General features: G+C 44.0%; 1 protein-coding gene across 1 annotated transcript in view; it reads right to left on the bottom strand.

Annotated features, from left to right (window-relative positions):
* Nucleotides 1–1,847: 1,847 nt before the first annotated feature.
* The window catches only part of Dusp16 (dual specificity phosphatase 16), an 86,501-nt gene continuing 65,575 nt past the window's right edge, over nucleotides 1,848–22,773 (bottom strand). The window contains exons 5-7 of the mRNA XM_057771207.1: nucleotides 11,528–11,687; nucleotides 6,977–7,100; nucleotides 1,848–5,637 (exon numbers count right to left, since the gene is read on the bottom strand). Coding sequence (XP_057627190.1) covers nucleotides 4,473–5,637; nucleotides 6,977–7,100; nucleotides 11,528–11,687 — 1,449 coding nt within the window. The 3' untranslated portion in view covers nucleotides 1,848–4,472. The remainder of the gene's footprint in view (nucleotides 5,638–6,976; nucleotides 7,101–11,527; nucleotides 11,688–22,773) is intronic.

Here is a 22,773-nt window from a genome sequence, read left to right as displayed (position 1 = left end):
TTGTTTGTTTTGGTTCTTGAGATAGAGTTTCACGTAAGCCACGCTGCTGGCCTTAAACTCACTATGTAGCTGAGGATCTCAACTTTCTGATGGTCCAGTCTCTTTACCCAAGTGCTAGGGTAACAGACACCCAGCACCTGGAGAGCATCTTTACCTGTTTAGACTGTGAGCTCCCAGCGTGGGGTGTCCCTCCCTCTTTCCCTCCCTCCTTGCTTCTTAAACCAGGGCTCCACCCTGCCTCTAAGATCCTGCTTTGCTTCCCTGTGATGCACTTACCTGTATTTAGGGACAAACAGAACACTGACTGCAGATTCTTTATTACAGTGAAAGGCATCTGAAGCTGGCCTTCACCTCTTGTTCTATGTGCTGATGTTTTAATACTTGTGGAGTGGCATTAAAGCCAGTACTAATGAGGCCTGTGGCGCACACGTCTAGGCTCAGTGCTTGGAAGGCTGAAGCAGGAGGATCACTGTGAACTCAAGGACAGCCTAGATACACACACACACACGTTATACTCGTAGGGCATTGTAGATTTCACTTTTCGCTGGCTACTTTTAAGTCGACACAAGCCAGAATATTTGCGAAGAGGGTACTTCAATTGAGAAAATGTTCCCAATAGATTAGCCCATGGGCAAATCTGAAGTAATTGTGCTCACTGTGGGCAGTGCCACCCCTAGGCTGGTAATCCTGGGTTCTATAAGAAAGCGGGCTGTGGAGAGCAAGCCAGTAAGCAGCATTCTCCATGGCCCCTGCATCAGCTCCTGCCTCCGTGTTCCTGTCCTGCCTGAGTTCCTACCTGACTTCCTTCCATGATGGGCGGTAATATGCAACTGTAAGCCCAATACGCCCTCTCCTCCCCAAGCTGCTTTTGGGCATAGTGTTTCATCACAGCAGCGCAACCCTATGGCATGCCTTTGTTTCCCTCAAGGTTGTATCATTAGTGATCATATATATGTGCACCGGTGCATGTCCGATTTCTTACCTTTTCAAGTTAACGCCTCAGAATATAAAATATGCCGTGAACCTAGATACCTACAGAGTAAATACTTGATGAAATCAGTTTCAGGAACACCATAGGCTAGAACAGAAGAATGGTTCCATTTTGTTTGGGTTTTGTGGTTTCTTTGGTTCAAGTGCTAGGGAATCAAACCCAGGGCCTTGCACATGCTAGTTAGGCACTCTGCAGCTGGGCTCCATTCCCAGCAACAAAGTCTCTGTGTGGTCCTGGCTGGCCTGGACTCTCCATGGTGTATGTGTGTGTGTGTGTGTGTGTAAGTTCACAGAACGGTGGCACTGGTTCTTCTCTTGTATCTTGACATGGGTTCTGGGTCAGGTTTGCATGGCAAACACCTTTACCCAATGAGTCATTTCACTGGCTAACGATTTTCTTTATACCCATTCTGTCTGCCTTGTATTGAACAGTATTTCTCCGCCTGCCTCTGCCTCCCAAGTGCTGGGATTAAAGGCGTGTGACACCATTGCCCAGCTAGTGTGTACTTTTAAACTGGTTAGGCTAAGCTTCTTATATGATTAAATATCTAAGTAGAAGTCATTGAGACATATATAGAATGGAGAACAAATTTTTGTTGTTGAGACAGTATATCATGAAGTACAGACCGGCCTCCTATCCCACTGTGTGGCCAAGGATAACCATAAACTCTGAAGTTTCTGCTGGGATCCACTGTTTACCATGTCTGGTTTATGTGGTGCTAGGGATCAAAGTCAGCGCCTTATGACTGTGAGGTGAGCACTCTCCCACATGAGCCTCATTCTAGCCTCCCAGGACAGCGTGTTAAGAGCTACCCTTCCTCAGTGTGTCTGTCCTTGAAGGACTACAGAATCCTGTTTGTGCTAAAGTCTATGCAGGCACCTGTCTTTTCCTTTTTATGCTGTACTTGTATACCCTGAAATCAGGCAGGTAGGAAGGTTTTACAGTGTGCACTTGGCATAGGGAACGCAGGCCAGCACCCACTGTTCCATGTGATGTATCACCCGCCACTTCCATTTTAAAAGGCTAACCTCTCATCTGTGGTGCTGTGACTCCCTTCTTTTGTAACAAATAGGATGGCTCCCATCAAGGTAAGACCTGCAAGGAGAGGTTGCTTCTCACACTTATGTATAAACAGGTACCAGTTTCAATTTTATTTCATCATATTAACATACATGACATCAAAACGAGAAATGCACAACCGAACCATTCAGCAGCTTGCCTTACTCCACACAACACTATATTCATATTACACATTTATACAGTCTTTCCACTCTGACTTTACACACGGTCTCAACGGTTTCCAGCATTTCTCAGAGTCTAGTTTTGCTCATTAAAGTCACTGCTCTGCATCTGCAGAAGACTCCAGGCTTCCCTGTGCTCACGAGAGCCAACACCACACCACCCACAGTGCGCCGCAGAGGCAGCCCTTTCAGTGTGGCAGTTGTGACCCCAAGATCGGATGACGTTAGTGATGAAGACTGACAGCTGTAGAGAATGACTGTCACTACACAGAAGGGACCACGGCCCAGAAAGCCCTACATGACATGGCAGAGGCAGCGCACCACCCAGATACGGAAGCCAAACCCTCCGGAATGATGGAGCTGTTGCTTTCAGGTTTAAATTATGTCTTACCAGCGTGAGCAGATTTTAAGAGGGTGGGCTCTTATGCATTTAGTGTGTGTATCAAAATTTACTGTGAAGCATTGAGAACAACTTCTGATTACATAAGAGATTTTGATGTATATCAAAACCACAGATTGCTGAACAGAACCCTCCACAGAGTGGCAACCTGTTCCCCGTGCAGTGTTCTGCCTTCGTCTGTGTCCAGACACAGCTTATCTGTACAGGATGTCCATGAGGACTATAATCCTTCTGATCAAGCCCATCAGCTTCGAACCATGTCATTCTATGCTGGTTTTAGCAATCACTATAGGAAACATTAAGTCACATCCTAGTCAAAGGACTGTCCATTTCACAAACAGAGAAAAACCTGAGACATGAGTCAGCCCCTGCTACACTTACAGTAAAGAACAATGACCGTACCTGCCCCACCCATACCCTGCTGACGTGAATTAAGGCCTTGAGGAGGACTGTACTCTGGAAGATAAAACTCAAGCCAGGGAGTTGAAAGGCAGATAGGCACTATCATGTGCACACTTGTTCCTACTACCTTCTGTTCTCCGCTGCCAGGATTACGTCCACACAGTGATTGTACGCCAGAGACTGAGAAACAACCGTGGTCCTCCATCTGACATGGCCCTTCCTCAGCCTGCTGGGACAGCTTTTGAATACAGCTCTCCTGCATTCACAACTAAACAAAATCCAACAACCCCTTTGTGACTTTTCTAGTATGTTTTATTCTGAATAGGTCTTGCTTGCCAAAGCCCATAGTACCCTTATTGCATACCACAGGAAAAAAAGACACCAAGGAAATTTGTTTCCTGCTTCAAGTTTTACCTTCTCGAATCTTCCTGTATGCCATGAGACAGAACTGAAAAGCATCTGTTCTGGCTGAGGACCCGAGGGCGCTGTCACTCTGCTAACCAGCTCAGTGATTCACATTTATCTCTAACCCAAGTCTGTGGTTGATTTAAGGATTAACAACCCCACTTTAGATAATTCTTTGATTATTATAATCAAATGTTTGCTGTCCCATCCCTGGCTTAAGTCTCTAAGCTACCTGACTGCGCAATCTCTAGCTATGCCGAACTCTAGTTGGTTCCCCTCTTCTAAAGCTGAGAAGAAGGGTACAATGGCAGCTGCCCATCCAGGCACACTGGGATTTTGTGCACAGATAGTATGAATTTGTCTGGAAAGTGATAAGTTATTTATTCACAATGCCTAGAAAATGGGCTCCTAGACATGGTAGTGGTGATGGCCCCAAATGTCCTGTCTGAGGTACTGGATTGGTTGAGTAGATCTGGGCAAGGCTCCTAATAGTTCATCCAGCAGAATGATGCCCGTGTCCTTCAGCTGCCAATTAAGCTTAAATTTACGACTCAGCTTTGGACAGGATCATTGCTCTTGGACTTACCACTAGGGTCTGTCCCTAAGAGGGTCTTTCCCCCGACCCACAGCTGGCTCAGTCTCAGCGCTAAGGTGCACAGGGAAGGGCCTGGACAGAGGTGAGTTCTGGAGATCTCTGTTGCACATGAAAATGGGAGGGACTTTGCACTCCAACATCAAAAACAAAAACCCTCGCTTTTGTAGGAACAAGATGTGCAATTCACTGAACAAAATCTCTTCTCCTGGCTGGGGGAATTCTAACATCTACCGTTCCACTCTTCTGAGAGAATTAGCTGCTCTCAGTGCAGGTGCTGAGAGAGTAACTGTGTTGATTCATCTTTTGCTTTTACACCGTAGCTCTATATTCCAAAAATATATATGTATATACATATACATATTTCAGATTTACAGGGAATATTTTTTTGTGAACAAGAAACAAAACAAAACGTCATCAGAAGTTCAAGGGTCTTTCTTCTCAGGAAACCTCAATGATTTCCATGCTGCCTGAAAAGCTAGACTGACTGCCCACTTTGCCCAGCTCTTCCCTCGACCTGTTCTCTGACATGATGCTCTCTCCGAATTCCATCTGGCAGCTTCTGCGTTTAAACTGCTTTTCAAAGGGGCTCTCTTCGTGCCAGCTGCGTCTCGAGTCAGCTCTGTCGCTGGGCTTCTGCCGCCTACGAACAGAATAGACTTGGTCAGTGCAAGTGGGCAGCTGGCTACAGCTATAGGCAGAGTAACCGGTGTTGCCTCCGTAGATGGCGGAAGCAGAGTAGAAGTGTGAGGGCTCTGTGGCAAAATACCAGCTGCTGGGCAGGGAAGGGGCAGAGGACTGGGGCGCCAGAATATCTGAGTGCCAGCCCTTGAGACCGTGCCCTGCAGCAGACTTGGTGAGGTGTTGCTGGCTGGTGGAAAGGCCGAAAAGAAAGTTGGTGTGGTAATTGTCCTCGACACTTCCACTCCGGTGCAGCGGTGAGAAGAAGGACCTCTGGGTGGTCCCACTACTGCTGGTTCTCACTGAGTGCAATCGCTTGCTCTGGCTCTCTGAAGGCCTGGTGGGTTGGGGCTGCTTGGGAACGTGGGCCTCCTCCTTATCTGGGCTGGTTTCTGGAGTCTGCTCTGATACCTCCTGAACGGGGGAGAACTGGCAAAGCTTGCTGGTCCCATCCAGTGTGGCAGAAGGTCTGTAGTACTCCACAGCATCCTCTGACGAAAAGCCATGGGAAGATGCTGCCACACTGGCCGAATACGAAACACACTTGATATCAAGAGAGAAGGAGCGCTTGAGCTTATTGCTGTCTTCCAGCTTCTCTGACGACAGCTGGAGCCCGTTGAACGCCTGTACCAGGGGGCTGTCCTCTAAGAGTGACGGCTGTAAGCTGGGCACACTGGCAGGATGCACAAGCCTTTGCCCTGATGCCTCTGAGGTAGAGCTGACATGGGGTGGACTGAGAGACAGCGCACTCTTCCATCCACCCTCCGAGGCTGCAGACTCGCTGGATTTGTCCAGGTGCAGCAGCTTGAGTTTGCTCTTTGGCCCTGACATTCCAGTCTGCTTCTTAATAGTCTTCTCGTAGTCCATGAGTTGGCCCAGAAAATTAAAGTTTGGCGATATGGTAGGTCTTTTTTCTTTCACAAATCTACAGAGAGGACAAAGCAAAATCCCTGAATATTACAACTGCACTTTGTCTTGAGGGCACTAAGAGAAAGTGAGGCATGGCGTTACTACACCTTCCCGGTGCTTTGGAATCGGGTTCATTTACAAGTTCAGGACCAAGGTGAGATACCTTACTCAGGGAACCATGTGGACGGTAGGATGTGTGCCAGTGGGGAGCCTCCAGGTTCCTTATTTCTAAGGAGCCAAGGCTTCCAGTGCAGTGGATAAGAGGACTGTTTGCTCAACTCCGCCCCGTTACACACACATCTCCCAGAGATGGCAGCAGATGGCAAAGCGTCACAGCACTCAATTCTACAGTTCTTTTTATATTCAGAATGACAGAACAATAGGCTACAAACTGACCTCTGGGTGCTAAACACTACCACTGTGCTGCGGTATTCCGTCCTTAACCTGTTTATCTAGATACCCATAAAGTCCCAAAGTGAACACAGCTGGATGTGATGGGGCGGGACTCAAAGCCTGGACTGTATAATGCCTGGGCCCATTTTTGTGACCACCATGTTAAAAATTCATCAAGACATAACAACTCAAATAATAAACTGTAATATGATATGAGGGTGTGGGCCTTCCCACCTGGCTTCAGCCAACGCAGAAAGATGACAGGGACAGAGACCTTACTGGAGAGAGCTTGTGCCGAAAGAGGACCCATCCCTTCCAGTGATCAGCAAGACAGGCTGTCTAAGCAGCTCACTTTGTTCTAGAATTTATAGTTTGAGAAACTCAAATATTAAAATAAGTCAGCAGGGCACATCTATATTCTTGTTTTTCATATGAAAACCAATTACTTCTTGCCAACAGGGCAGGGGACTCAGACTCACCTGTCCTCACATCCTGCCACTTCCTGCTTCCCACTGAGATAACAGAAGCAGCCTAATCAGACACTACCTGTAAAACCTGGCCAGTTAGACAAGACAGGAAGTTTTATTCAGATTTTATGAATGAGTGCATCAGACTTTTTCATCTAGGAAGTATGGTCAAGCAGAGCACTGGTGGGCACTGTGCAAGAGATACTTTCCCCACTTACCAATCAGAAAAGGCCATGCTTCTCTAGCAAGGGAAGGGAATACACTTTACTGACCTATTGTTACTAAAAGGCAGCTGAGGGTGAACATATGGCTAGAGAGAATGACAGCTAAACCACACTCTTTCTCCATCTCTGCCAGGCCATGGCCACCAAGGACCTGTGACGAGTGTGACCAGAATCATCTTGGTCTGCCTTCATCTACTCAGTCGCCTTCACAGGTCTTCCTGTTTCAGGGAAAACGAAAAGCATGTTCCATAAGCCATGTTCCTGCCCTTACCTGTAAGCCTCATCTAGAGACATGTCCATCCTCTTCATGATGTAGGCAATAGCAATGGTGGCAGAGCGAGAGATTCCAGCTAAGCAATGTATCAGCACACAGCCATTGGAAGCTTTTGCTTTCTCTGTGGGAGCAAATTTAAGAAAGGTCACTAGGAATTCCTTCAGTAAGGAAATCTTATACTAAGCATTACCCTGAATGTTACCGTCAGTGATTTCACCTGAAACTTCAAAGCAGGGCTCACATGCGGAACCTCCTAGTTATCCTTTAGTGCTGTTTATTAGAAGAAAGGCAGTTCTCTTGCCATTAAGATCCCAAAAGATTACTAAAAAGCAACGAGTTACTACATCAGATTGCTTGGCTCTTATTTCAGAGCATTTACCATGCAGAATGCATGTGTGTGTACAGAGAATGTATGTATGTATGTGTGGAAGAATACAGAGTGGAAGACAGGTCAACCTCAGCTGCCATTCCTCAGGTGTAAAAAGGAGTCCAGGTGTATGGTTTTCAGACACTATTTCACGGGTCTGGAACTCACCAAGTAGGCTAGGGTAGCTGGCTGGCTAGCCAGCAAGCCTCGGGGCGTTCTTCTGTCTCTGCTCCCCAGTACTGCATGACAGGCAAGCACCACGGTGCCCATCATCTTTCTGTGGGCTCTGGGCATCAAACTCAGGTCCTCACGCTTGCACAGCAAGCACTTTAACAGGTGGAGCTATCTCCCCAGCTATTTATTAACTCAAAACTCATGTGTATGCTGGACCAGAGCTCGCTAATAGGAAGCAGGAGTTACTAACATATTGCATCATCTTAATCCCCCAGAACGCGTTAAGAGACTTGTGGATACCATTAGAAGCAAAGCCAGGGTATACACCCGGTGCTGCCCTCTTTGCTGATGAGGAGCTTTAAAAGCTTACATGTAGGAGCAGATGACATTATCCCAAATGGCCTGGAAGCAACTGCCATGACTGATTCTGTTCTGAACAACTACACATGTGCTCAGCCATGGAGCCGAATCCTTCCCTTTCCATTTATCAAAGTTGAGGTTAATTTTTGAGATGGATTTTTCTCTGTATACTTGCTCTGTAAACCAGACTGGCTTTGAACCCAAAGATCTGCCTGCCTCTGCATCCCAAGTGCTGGAATTAAATGTGTGAGCCACCACCACTGGCAGTGAGGTTGAAATTCTTAAAATTGTAAGAACACAAGGAACCTGCACTAGCTAATGAATATAAAGCTGGTTCGGCTTTGCAGCCTGTGATACAGACGTCTAGTAGATGCGATTTATTACTCATTATATGCTCGTTCATATATATAATTCACATATATATAATGAATATGTATATGTATATTCATTATACTTTAAGAGTAAGCAACAAGCAGTGTCCCTGCTAGAAAAGGAAGCCATACAGGAACAAATGAGCACAACCCACACCGACACGCAGAACCAGGCCGACATAAATAACACCCGCCTGCATGTAAATCCTGTTGCATTGCAAACACATTTATCTTCTACTCCTTGCTCTTTCTTTCCCTTGGGATGGAAACTCAAAGCTACGGTTTACACCTAATGGCAATTCTGATTTTCTGCCACAGCCGTTGTACTTTTCCTGTAATTTGGTCCTTCCCCTTTTTTCTATCTCAAGGTATAAAATGTGTCTGTCTACACTGATCCCATTCCCTAGCTGGAAGCTGCTCCACACCCAGGCTTGAAAGCACTACGGGAGAAATGCAGTGCAGACCACTGCCTACCATGTTTAAAGAAAGCTACAAATTCCACTCCCAGCACACACTAAAATCATCGGTTTCAGCTCTCTTAAATTTGAGCGTATTTTCTATTATGCTAATAATGATCTGGGCTGGAGAGTGGCTCGGCGGTGAAGAGTACTTGTTGCTCTTGCTGAGGACTGGGGTTTGGCTCCCAGCACCACACTGCAGTTGTGTGACTCCAGAGCCAGAGTATTTGATGTCCTCTTCTGACTACCTCAGGCACCAAGCACATACACATATGCAACAAAAACATGCAAAAGGATAAATATAGATCTAAAATAAAAATTTTAAATAATGACTATCTATAAAAATTAGACTATAAGAACCTATCATGGTCCTGTTCTCACACTCCTCAATGGTTCAAAACTAGCAATATTACACAAGCAGTTAATACTGACACATATTTTTTAAAAGATTATTTTTTTTTTAAAAAATGGGGGAAATGGCAGGAAGGCTCAGCAAGTAAAAGTGCTGGGTGCATAAGCCTAACAGCCTGAGTTCAATCCCTGAAATCTACGGTGGGGGGAAAGAACCCACGCCCCAAAGCTGTCCTCTGCGGTGGCACATGTGTGCCCACACTCATGCATCACATTCGCAAATAACAAAAAAAATAAATTAATTAAAATTTTTGAAGGAGGCTGCAAAGAGGTAAAACTGACAGCCATACAGGCAACAGCCTGAGTACCAGTGAAGTCACAGAAACAGAAGAGATGCTGCCTCCAAGCAGAAGGTGAGAACTGACCCTAGACTGTCCTCTGACCTCCATACACGCTAATGTGACAGGTCTGCTGGGTCACGCACACGCCAGACTCAATACATACAAGTAAGTAAACAAATGTTTTTGGAAACCTGACAGTAACACACATTGCAATGTGGATGATGGGTTTCCCTCTCCCCTTCAACTTTTTCTATTATGCTCATGCTGGGTTTACAACCATAATAATTTTTTCTTTTTTGTTTCTCAAGACAAGGTTTCCCTGTGTAGCTTTGGAGCCTGTCCTAGAACTCGCTCTGGCCTTGAACTCACAGAGATCCACCTGTCTCTGCCTTCCAAGTGCTGGGATTAAAGGCACGAACCACTACTGCCTGGCTCATCTGATAATTTTTAAAAATTAAACATAAAAGTGCTTATTCTAGAATGGATTCATTTCACAGTCTTGACAGACTGAGTGTGGCCCAAGGCTCCAAGTGGAAGTCTCACACACAAAGACCTGGCCAAGAGGGGAAGGAACCGTGCACAGGAAAGCCCTATCAGTCCTGAGCAGGGTGCTCAGGAAGCAGCCTACCCAGGCTGACACTCACAAGCCCTCCAAGAAATAGCTGGAGCTGGCTGCAAAGGTGGGGACATTTGTTGGGGGGGGGCAGTCTTGGGAACATTAGGCTAAGAGACATATTTTTGTGTAGGAAATTAAGGAGCCTCTACAAGTTCTGAAGTGAGGAACAAGAAGACAGAGATGGTGAAGCTGGAAATAACAGCAAGTTAGTACTACAGAAACCCAAGAACAATGTTTAGGCTTAAACAGAAAAGTACAGAAACCTTTGTCTCCAACAACAAATAATCAAGACGGAGGGAGAGGACTGGAAAGTTAACTAAGGGGGCACTGAGGAGTCCCAGCTCACAGAAGGAAGTGATGGCTGGGGAGGTGACAGCACAGACCTACAGATGGGGAAAAGAACCGCTCCTGGCCATCTCTAAAATGTTCGTTAGTCAGAGAGGGCAAACTGTGCCCGCACCCCCAGCGACCTGGGATGAGTGCCTGGGCCCGAAGTCTGAGGCCAGCCTCCACACAGCGGGAGCCTGTGTCGGAAGAAGCAAGGGTAGAAAAGGAAAAGTACATTTCTTCAGAGCTGACTCTGAGCCGAGTCTGCTGTAAAGGTTTGGTGCATACAGATCATTGCTTTGGTCCTCACACTATCCCTATGAAGAAGGTCCATGACCTTCAGCCTCTACTTCAGGAACCAGGCATGCGAGAGTTTTAAGTTAGGTACACACAATCACTTAACTGATAACTGGGGAGGAAGGGCTCATAGTTTGGCTCCAAAGTACATCCTTTGAATCAACTCTATGTTGCCTCAGTGCAGAATCAAGGACTTGCTGGGGGTGGGGTTGAGCAGGACTTGAAACATGTCTCTGAATCAACACGACATGCAATGGGAACATTAATCACAGCTGGTTTCTTCTTAAGGACAACAAATTGAATAGTATGCTGAATATACTTCTTAGAGGTGCAATGAAAGAGTATTATCCTGGTGAATTTTCTTTATGATCATTTTAGTGTGAACTGTATGGTACAGACTAGCTTCTGTCCGTGCGCGTGGGAGTATGTGTTGGAATTTCACTGCACCAAAAACTACTTGAAACTATCCATGCATGACCTGAGGCTCAGGAAACATTGTAACAAATAAAAGGACTTCATACCTAACAGGGTATTTTCACAGGACCTGACTTTACCCAGGGAAAACACAACACTAAGTAAGAGGGAAAGTCAGCCAGATTTATCAAACGTTTTCAAAGGATTTGCAAAGTGGAAGGGTGAGTTAGCTCTGAAAGCTTAACTGATTTTTAAGAATCTGCAAAGCATAATCACAGATCCTGCAAGGCTTAACCTTGGTGCTGTTAAAAGTCAGCTAGTAGGTCACAAGGCCAACGGCATGGCACACGTCACCTTGACCACTAAATGTGGAAGTGACATCATGTACTGTTTTCAGACAGGGGAGGGGTAGCTATCCCTAACTGTGACACTAAGGCTCGAAGGGCGTGTCCCCTGGTCTTCAGCTACATACCTATGAAATCCACAGACTTGTCCAACCAGGGCAGAATTTTTTCACAAAAGCTGTCATTCACAGGCACTCGCAGGAAGTGAGATTCAGGAATGAAGTCGGGCTTTGGACACGTATTGCTGGCATTTAACACGTAGCCAATCCCATTCTGTTGCATCAGTTCCTGTGGAAGGAAAGAGCAATTAAAGAAAGGGACTAATTGTACTAAGAATCATTTTGGAAGATTAATGTTTAATACTATGACAAATATTACCAGTTTCTTTGCAAGAATTACTCACATAGTAAAACCCCAAAATCCAATAAAGTGACATTTACATATGCTATGAAATAATCCCCTTGTACACTGTAAAGATTTGTCATTCAAATTGGTTTAATAAAACACTGATTGGCCAGTAGCCAGGCAGGAAGTTTAAGTGGGGTGACCAAACTAAGGATGCTGGGAAGGAGAAGGGCAGAGTCAGGGGTCACCAGCCAGATGCATAGGGAGCAGGAAATGAACGTGCCATGCTAAAAAAAAAGGTACCACCAGATGGCAGAGCATAAATAAGGAATATGGGTTAATTTAATATGGATTAGTAAGCCGGGTGGTGGTGGTGCATGCCTTTAATTCCAGCACTTGGGAGGCAGAGGCAGGCAGATCTCTGTGAGTTCAAGGCCAGCCTGGTCTACAAGAGCTAGTTCCAGGACAGGCTCCAAAGCCACAGAGAAACCCTGTCCAAAAAACCAAAAAAGGGGGGAGGGGCTAGGTAATAATAAGCCTGAGCTATTGGCCAAGCATTTAATTTATAAGTCATATTAAGCCTGTGAGTGGTTACTTGGGAATTGATGGATGGGAAAGAAATGTCTGTTTACATACACATTTAAAGTTGAAAGTGAAAATAATAAAAGCCATTTAAAATAGTACACCTAAAGAGCAACTACACGAGATCAATACAGTCAACCTCAGTTGTCTCCATTGCTAGAGAGAGGAAGAGGACAGAGAACACAGGAAACAACATATACAGCCCTTTTCCCACATGGACCAGGCTGGGTGTTCTCCAAGACCCAGGCCTGGGCATTCTTGTTGCTTAGTTTAAACAATCTTTTTGAAGGCTACATCTATTTATGTGAGTTCACATCTACTAGATATTGGGATGTCCCACAGGCCTTTCCCATTCAAATCCCAGAAACTAAACACAGTATCCTTCTCCCTTTTTTGTCCTGAACTCCTGTTTCCTCTCTCATCCCAACACTGATGAAAATGACACACTAAGAACATCCACCCAGCCAGTTGGCAAGAAAATACCACACGGCTCCTTTTCCTTCCTCATAATCCCAATTCCAAAGGCCTACTGTAGTGATGAGGTGAGCAGGCCTGCTTTTCATCCCACCTGGCTTCCACAGGGTTAGCTTTACACCCGAAATAACAACACACAAATTGTATTTATTTAAACACTGCTTGGCCCATTAGTTTCAGCCTCTTATTGGCTAATTCTCACATCTTGACTAACCCATTTCTAATAATCTGTGTAGCACCACGAGGTGGTAGCTTACCGGGGAAGATTCAGCATGTCTGACCTGGCGGCTGGCTCCATGGCGTCGGTCCAACTATGCTTTCTTTCTCCCAGCATTCTGTTCTGTCTACTCCACCTATCTAAATCCTGCCCTATCAAAAAGCCAAGGCAGTTTCTTTATTAACCAATGAAAGTAACAAATAGACAGATGACCTTACTCCATCATTTCCCCTTTTTCTGTTTAAACAAAAAAAGAAGGCTTTCATTTTAACAGAGTAAAATTACATATAGCAAAACAGTTATAAAGCAAGAATTACAGTTACAATATTTATATCTATTTTACCTTTTATCATAACTAAGGAAATCTATAACTATAACCATTCTTCAACTCCATCAGAGACTCAGAAGGATATAATATTACCTAAGTACACCAGAAGTAAGCAATTTCCAAAACTCTAGAAATGACAGAGACATCTCGCTGCCTGGACAGTCACCCAAAATTCCTCTGTACCGTTGGGGCATCTATCTTCAGCCTTCAGGCCCATAGTATCCAAAAGACTTTTCCATGAAGCAGGAAATTTCAAAGACAGTCAGTCACTATCTGCTGTGTCCTGCAGAATGTCTCACAGACTCTTTCATGAATCAGGAACCCCAAAGGACCATCTCACCTTTAGGCAAGTTCAGCAGTCCTCTCTCTGCAGCCTACCAAATCCCTTTGATATGACTCCTCTATTCATCCTCTCTTCCCATCCACCATTCAGCGAGATTTCAAGATGACTCTGTAGAAAGCCACCAGGGCGCTCCTGATGTCTGGGGTGCATTTTCCCTTCAAACCATATTCAACAACTAGTGTAATATTTTTTTTGCTTTCTGAGACAGTGTCTTGCTGTACATCCCAGCCTGGCCTCAAACTCCAGACCCAAAATGATTCTCCTGCCTCCGCCTCTAATGTATCTGGGACTACAGGTGCATGCAATCACACTCTGCTAATCTTTGTTTACAACTAAGAGTAGGCTAAGTGCTCCTGATGCACACAGTCCGAGAGCCGGGCATGAGATGCACCCTCCTTCCGTGTTTAGGAGGCTCCACTCCCGTCCTCCTGGTGGCTTTCTTCCCACTTTCCCCACTCAGCCTGACTTTATGAATTCCTTCCCATGGACACACAATTAAGTATTCCAGGTTCTGACCTTCTAAAGTGCTAGGTTCACACCATTGTAACAACCCAGCATTGTATGTTATATTAACAGTTAATTCTTGTCTCCCCTATCAAACAGTAAGACAATGAGTAAGGTCCTTGAACTGGTTTTGTTTTCCTTGTGTAATTGCACTGATAACGGATTTGTTATTTGATAAACATATCTACTACAGATCCAATGACTAGGCAGCTGAAGCCCCACCTGATGAGTCTCCCCGTGCGGCCTCTCAGGACATCTTCTAAGCCTGGAATATTAGGCTAAGCAACTCTGGTTATTCTTTTTCTTGGAATACCACCGTTTTTACACTTTTCCAACTACTTTAAAGACTAATGGTAGCTTCCTGAAACACGTGGGATCTCTCTACTCATTTTACACACTTGGCATAGCAAGTGCATTTTATTTTGTACAAAGGATACAGATTGTCTGTGCAACCCTTTCTCATTTCTGAGATAACACCAAGAAACACCTTTTGACTTATGTGGCCCTCTAGGATTGACAAACCCCTTCTTTACACCAGGGCACAAGGCCCCCTGATGGGCTCATCTGCTCCGGTGAAGCTATGATCAGACCATGAAGATCTTAGTGGTGTTCATGACAACCTCTCCTCTTCAGAGTTTGTGGCAGAGCACACCCGTTTGCCTCCAGGTGACCCACAGAGACACTGGGTAACTAAGTACCATCTGACTCACCACAGGCCTGTAGGTCCCTGGTAAGGACTGAGGATTTTCTTAGTAATGTTTTTGAGGAAGCAGGCAATACTTTTTTCTCTTCTTTACCAATAGTATTACTAAGTTACATTGTGTTAAAAAGCTGAATGAGGGGACTGGAGAGGTGGCTCAGCAATTAAAAGTGCTTGTTTTTGCTGAACTGAGGTTCTGTTCCCAGCATCCACATGATGGTTCACAATCATTATAACTCCATTTCCAAGGGCCCTGACCCTTCTTCTGAACTTCATGGGCACCGAGCATGCACGTGGTACTTATCTGTACATGCAGACAAAACTCTCATATATGTAAAAATAAATGAATCTATTTTTTTTTCTTGGTTTTTCAAGACAGGGTTTCTCTGTATAACATTCTTGGCTGTCCTGGAACTCACTTTGTAGACCAGGCTGGCCTCAAACTTGCTGAGACCCACCTGCCTCTGCCTCCCAAGTGCTGGGATTAAAGGTGTACACCACCTGGCCTAAATTTTTTTAAAAGAAGCTAAGGAAAACAGTAGCAGAGTGCTCTACCTACCAACTCAATAATGAAGACACAGACTTTTAGAAAGGGTGCAGCGTGCTTACTTTAACAGTCCCAATGCAACAGGCAGTGTTAGGGACAAAACACGCTGCAAGTCACTGATGGCCACAGAATATGGCAAGGGGCCTGACATGCAGCCTGACAGCCACACTTTACAGAAATGACAATTTAACCTATATTCAAAAATACTGATGACCTTTATTAGAGGACTATTAATAGAACACTGTGATATGTAGTACATATTAAAAAGATAGCATCTTAAATATTAAGAAGCTAATACCTACTATATGCCAGGCACTGTACTGAACATTTATGAGTTTACTGGATCCTCACACTTTCTGTGTGGTATGTGCTAGTACTGTCCCCATTACAGATGAGAAAACTGAAGCTAGAGGTTCTAGAACACACCCCAGGTCTCACCTCCACACGCTGGTCTTGCCTGCTATACACAGATTCAAATCCAAACACACTCACTCCAGAAACTACCCTTTTAGTCCCATAATATGCAAAACTTAAGTTCCTTTTAGAGCAAATTAGCCTGAACAATAAAGCAACAACCCCTGAAACCCACAAACTAAGTGATGTGGCACCTTCCTTTACTCTTAGTGCTGGGGAGACAGAGGCAGCCAAATCCCTGGGGCTCACTGGCCTACCACCCTAGCCTACAGGCTAGGACAATGAGCGACTTGTCTTGGAAAGCAAGGTAGACAGCTCCCCCAAGAACAACCCCAGAGTTGACCTTTTGGCCTCCACTCTCAGCGTGCAACCCACCCCTCCCACAAAACGATCACCAGCTGCTGTTGAACATTCCTTAGGGAATAAGACAGAACTTGCTAAACGTAAGGCCAATTTTTAAAACAAAAATACTAACATGCTACATAAGATAAAAATGCAATTTGACTACTGAATTAAATTCCCTGGGTACCTTTGTCTATAGATTCGTAGCTACCACATCAGTGGGAATGTCAGTTAAAGAAGAAAATCATTGAGCCGGGCGGTGGTGGCGCACGCCTTTAATCCCAGCACTCGGGAGGCAGAGGCAGGCGGATCTCTGGGAGTTCGAAGCCAGCCTGGTCTACAAGAGCTAGTTCTGGGACAGGCACCAAAAGCTACAGAGAAACCCTGTCTCGAAAAAAAAAATCATTAATGATGAAATGTGACTTCTAGTCTAAAATTACATATTAAGTTATTATATATAACATGAAAGTAAGAACAGGGCGATCTGGGGAAAGGAAGAGAACTTATTATGCAGGACAGTGGACAAAAATGTTTCGACCACAGTACACGATATATTTGAATGAAAATGTCTTCATGAAACCTACCACTACATAGGTAAAAAGAACTCCAAGTCAGCCTGGGCTAAAAACAATTAGTAAAGTGAATACATATGAATTCACTAATTTCTAGTGTAAGTTCTCTCCTTAGAGGAGTAGGGTTTAGGAAAACCACATGAAACACAACCATCTGGTTTTACTATGTAAAAGAGCAAGGTCTCACAATGGGCTGGAGATGTAGCTCGGTGGTAGCACAGCTGCCTAGCATACATGAGGCTCTGGATTTATTCCTATTACCAAACTAAAAAACAATAAATACATAGTAAATAAAAGAAAGAAGTAAGGAAACAAAGAACTTAGGAAACAATGTCAGTACAGACGCTGTCTCCATTACGACTGCCTCCAAACATTTACAGCTGCCTCATTCCCGCCTAGTTTACTTAGGTCATTCAGAGACAAGCCTCTTCCCTCACCCTCATTCCATCAGCACTGCACTGGTCTAATTGATGCACATAATCACAACAACAAGCATACTGGCCCAAACAGGCCCGAGGCAGGCGGCTGGCTTCTGGTGAGCACACTATTCAGACACTAGTGTCAGGTGGTGCGGGAGAGCCATGGCCAGACTGAGGGCACACGCATTTGACACAGGATCTGACGCTAGTCAGATACATTTTAGGAGTTCAATATAACTCGATTAGTTGTTCGCTTTACTGATATTTCTTTTATATTTTGATGAATGTGCATATAAGTGGCTGATAGGGTATATTAAACTTTCTTATTTTTGTGTGTGGGTTTATAGATGCAACATGCATGCAGTGCCCACAGAGACCAGAAAAGGGCGTCAGCTCCCCTGGAACTGGAGTTAGAGGCATCTGTGAGTTGCCCACATAGGTGCTAGGAACCAAATCTAGGTTCTCAGAAAGGACATTTACTGTAAGTTTTAGTGATATAACTTAAAAGTACATTTATGAAGAATAAGTATTTTGTGAAATGATTGTTCTTCCTCATAAATGGGTGCTAATGCCTTTGTCATAAATTAGATACATTTATATAATTTTCATTTTATTTTGTCACATTATATAAAATATATACGACTGAATAATTACTCTGTTCTGTAATTAAATAGCACAATCTTTAAGCTTCTAGACTAGTCATCTTACACTGTTAAATATTTAGCTTGGACTTTGAACTAGTGCTAACAGTGCCCTTCCAATGATAAGATAAAGCTCTGGTCTTCAATATCCCTGACGTCATGGTGCTTGCGTTCTTTGGACTCCCCTTCACTGCTTACCCCCAGGGCCTCCAGCCTGCCGGGTAATAGCTACAAAGTTTACGAAACTCCCACTGCCTGCAGCCCACTCCGGAACTCTCTTCTGTTTGCTCACATGCTCTTCACTCTGATGATCCTATGCAGGTCCCTGTTCTGTTCTTCATCCCCATGGAAGCTGCCTCCCTTGTCCACCTTGCACTCCACAGGCAACTGCTTCTACCCCAGTTCCTTCGCCCTATCTCTTCTCATGCTGGCCAGCTCTCATCCTCCACTGAATCTGCATGTGTGCTCATGTCGCCGAACGCGGCTATGGAAAAACCTCGGCAACATCATCTGCTTTCACTTTTGATTCCGACTCCTCAGCAATCAAGGTTTCCCTTCATGTGCTGTCCCCTCTCGTGCCATTCCATCATGTCCCTTCCCCTCAAAACTTCCATTTCTGCCCACCCTTACTTACTTACTCTTAGTTGACGGGAGATCTCGTTTTCCTGCTACATGGATTTCATCCACCACAGGTACCTCTACTAGCCACACACTGTCCAGTTTATCTTCCCAGCAGCTGTCAGTCCCTCTACTTGTTAAGTAAATTCAATTTTTTCTTATTCAAGGATGTGACTCTAGTAATTGCTGGCTTTTCTCCTACATCGGTTTTCTACTGCCTGGGATGATCTCCTCTACTAACAATCAAAGCATTTCTCCCATCTTTAAAATAGCTCTTTGCCTTAAGCTCTTCTTTTTAGCAAAATTCCTTGGAAGAGTTGCTTATGCCGGCATCTCCATTCCTTTCTGTCTATTATGTCTTGCACCCATTTATACCACCGGCTTTCCCACCCCTCAACAAGATGCAGATCATAAGTTGCCCTTGGTCTCCATGTTGCCCTATCCAATAGCCAATCCTTAGTTTTCATCTTTCTTGACCTACAGCACCATCTGGCACACTGAATTAGACCCTCTTCCTGGGTAGGATCACTCACTTGCTTCCTGGACTAGTCTCCATTTCTTCCCTTCTTCAGTATTGGTTGAATACTTTCAGTGCTAATTGTCCTATGGCTTAATCTACTTCTCCATTTAGATTTTCTTAATCTTATTTTTATGACACTAAAAACTGCCCACATGCTAATGCCTCTGAAATGTATACCTCCTCTTTCAAAGACCTCATTCTGAATTCAAACCCCACCCGGCTACTCAGCATGTCCACCTGGAAGTTTAGCAGGCATTACAAACTTGGTGTGTCCTTCCTGCACTTGCCAGCTGCATCCCATGTCTCCTTGACATCAGACACACAATACTCACTCACTCACTCACTCACTCACTCACTCACTCACTCACTCACTCACTCACTTCTGCCATCTGGTCTACCAGAAAACTCTCAGCTTTGCCTTCAAATCCAGCCAGAATCCAACCACTTGTCATTCCTGTTACCAACTTGATTGCAACTATTATCAGACTACCAGGCCTGCTTTATGACCATTTTGCTTCTGTCCTGTAAGTCACACAACCTATCTTCCAACACTGGTTCTCCCAGAGGAAATCTTTACAAGGTCTCAATGCACAGTCCTGCCCTGCACCCTCCCAGTCTTCCTCTCTGGTCAAGCCTCCCATGCTCATGCTGTTCCAGCTACACTAGTCTGCTTGCTAGCCTCTTATCCAATTCACTCTGCTCTCTTCCTAGTGACTTCTTCTGCCTGCGTCCCTCTTCTCTAGATAGCCAGATGATTTGCTCTTTGACCTCTTTCAGGTATTTGTTTAAAGTTATCTCAGTGAGATAAATTTAAGCTTCCAAGCCCTTTTCATTAAAAACCATACTGCACAGATAATCCCAACCTCTTACCCTAGTTCGTTCAGGGTACTTATCTCCATAAGTACTTATCACCATAACACACAGGTAATAAATAATGGATTGCACTATATAATTTATCTATTAGCTCCACTTACTGTCTATTCTCTTTACAGATGTATCCCTAGTACTGAGAATACTATCTGTCAAACAATAGAGACTCACAATTTGATCAATGAACCATTGATCTTTAAAATATCTTTAAAATGACTAAAATTATGATCTAGTAACTACTTTATTAGTATCTTTTGATGAAGAATCTCCATAGATGTTTCTAAAACATGTTCATTTGGGAAGGCATAATAAAATGTGATTAAACTATGATCCAATCATTTTATAACTTATGAGAAACTGTTTTACCTGGGATTCCCATACTTATTTAGAAAAAATGGGGGGCTTCTGAGTAAATTAACAACATGGGGAAAAAACATTTTAGCAGCTGTGCTGAAGTAGTTTTTAAGGACAAGTTAAATTGCCTGCATCAGGTTGCAACTGTTTACATATAAAGTGATAAGTATTTGAAGAATAACCATATAGGACTCATCAAGCATCAAGGTGCTCTTTAAGCATGTTATGGGGCATGAAGAGCAGGCCGTCTACTGAGAGATGGACAGTGTACAAGGCAGACAGTTGACAGAGTTGCACAGATACCAACACCAAGGAGTCTGGTGCACATAGCAGAGCACAAGAATAGCACTGGAGTGAACCCAAAAGGAAGGATTCTGAAAGGACCCTCAATGAGAACGCCAGCCTTCATTTGAAGCTTAGACAGGGACAGCATTTCTACAGTACCCAAGGAAACTGTTTCATACCTACAAAGATAATAAAATTACTGGATGTCCAATCTCTTTATTAAAAAAATACACAACTTTTACGTATATCCTCTTGTGAAAACACTATGTAAGCATATGCAATACTACATTGTTTCAGGAGTAAAGAGAGATGCGAAGTTTGTATGGGTTCAGTACACATGTAAGTTTTTGCATATTTTTAATCTGGAATTGGTTAAATCCATAGACGTGGAACCCAAAGATACAGAGGGGTAATTGTACAGTTACTGTGAGTGGAATGCAGAAAAGAAACAAAGACAAAAGTGCAGCAGTGTCCAGAAGCACTGGCTTACAGTCCATTCTGAAGCTGAGAAGATAAGCAGAGAAGAGATCAGAAGAGCTGCAAAATTATAGTCAGGTCATAGGATGTCTTAAAGTCAAACTAAGAAGTCTTAATGCTACTATGCATCAACTCATGCCTGCAATTTTAGCCCTCAGAGCCTAAGCAGGAGGATTACATCAAGTTTGAGGCTATCCTGAGTTAGATAGTTCCGGGACTTACTGGCATAGAGAGTAGGATGTGATCTCAAGAACAAAGCAAAACTTAAAATGAAAAGACATCTAGGTATGTCATGCTCCTGGACAGCCAGAGCTACAAGGCAGAAACTTGTCTCAGCTACCCCATAATCTACCCCACTTACTGTTAAGTAAAAAGAATCTTACCAAATGCCATAATAAGAAGGCTGATGAACACAAGACTTATTAGAAACAATTCATAAATAGTGTGGCATGGAATAATCAATGAGTCCCACACACCCAGAGCACAGCCCAGCACATTTTCAGTCCCACAATGTCCTGGGTTGATTCCTGTCCTCCCTCAGCTTTAATTTCGTCCTGTTAATTAAGGCTGGTGGTGAGAATTTCATAATGAAGGCAACAGTATGTGACATATAAAGTCTCAGTAAAGATTACATCGCTTTATCCTATTTTTAAAACAGCTTGTTACTGGGCATAGTGGCACATGCCTGTAATCCCAGCACTCAACAGGCTAAAGCAAGAAAGATCACAAGTTCAAGGCCAGTCTGGGCTCCATAATGAGACCCCCTCCTTTCTTATAGGTAGAATTAAGTTATGTGATATATGAAATTTTATATATATTACCCCAAAAAGCATGTAATGTAAATTTTCCATGAATTCAAAATTTTCCCTTTTTTTCTTTTTCTTTTTTTTGGTTTTTCAAGACAGGGTTTCTTAATGTAGTCCTGGCTGTCCTGGAACTTAAAGAGATCCACCTGCCTCTGCCTTCCGAGTGCTGGGATTAAAGGTGTGTGCCACCACCACCTGGCTAATTCAAATTTTACTTCCTCTTAATTGGCATTAAACTGAATAAAGCAGGTCAGCTCTAGGAAAGGGTTCTCCTACAGAGTAAAACCATGAACTTAAACAATGGTTAACACATAATTAAATATGTCCAAAAATAATATTTATGGCCAGGTGTGGTGTTACAGATCTCTCTAAGTTCATGAACCACCTGGTCTACATAGTAAGTACCAGGTCAGTCAGGATTCCATAGTAGGACTCTATCTCAAAACAAAATAAAGATAGTCATATTTATGAGTCAAAAGAGAATGTTTAATTTTGTTATTGTAATTTCCATTAACTTACTTCTTTGAGACAAGATCTTGCTATACACAGCAGGTAGCCCGCGCTGACCTGGGATGCTCTGTTTCCCCCAGGCTGGCCTTGACTGGCAGCTCTCCTGCCTCTAAAGCGCAGGGGTTGCCTGCCTGCACTATCAACACTTGGCACGTCACACTTTTTATTTCATTTAAAAGTTTACCTCCTAGAGTAGGAAATACACTCTCTCTACAGTTAGGACTAAGTCTATAATCTGTTCATAAGATCATGGAGTCTTATGGATACTGAAGAAAAGATGGCCTTACTAAGACTGTCTCCCTCCACACACACACAAGCTCTTTATGTTCAGGTAGTCTCAGTGAGTCATACAGGCATTGCACCTCTGGTTAATGTTACTTTAATTTTTCTGAAGTCAATTTGCATTCAACATTGACCTCAAGTTCTACCTCCTCCTCCTCCAGCCTTTCTCAGACCACTCACTGCATGTGCCCCACCATTTCATCCGAGCATTACATGGGGACTAG

This window comes from Chionomys nivalis, chromosome 1, assembly GCF_950005125.1.
Source record: "Chionomys nivalis chromosome 1, mChiNiv1.1, whole genome shotgun sequence".
Taxonomy (NCBI): domain Eukaryota; kingdom Metazoa; phylum Chordata; class Mammalia; order Rodentia; family Cricetidae; genus Chionomys; species Chionomys nivalis.
This window is presented reverse-complemented; position numbering and strand designations above follow the sequence as displayed.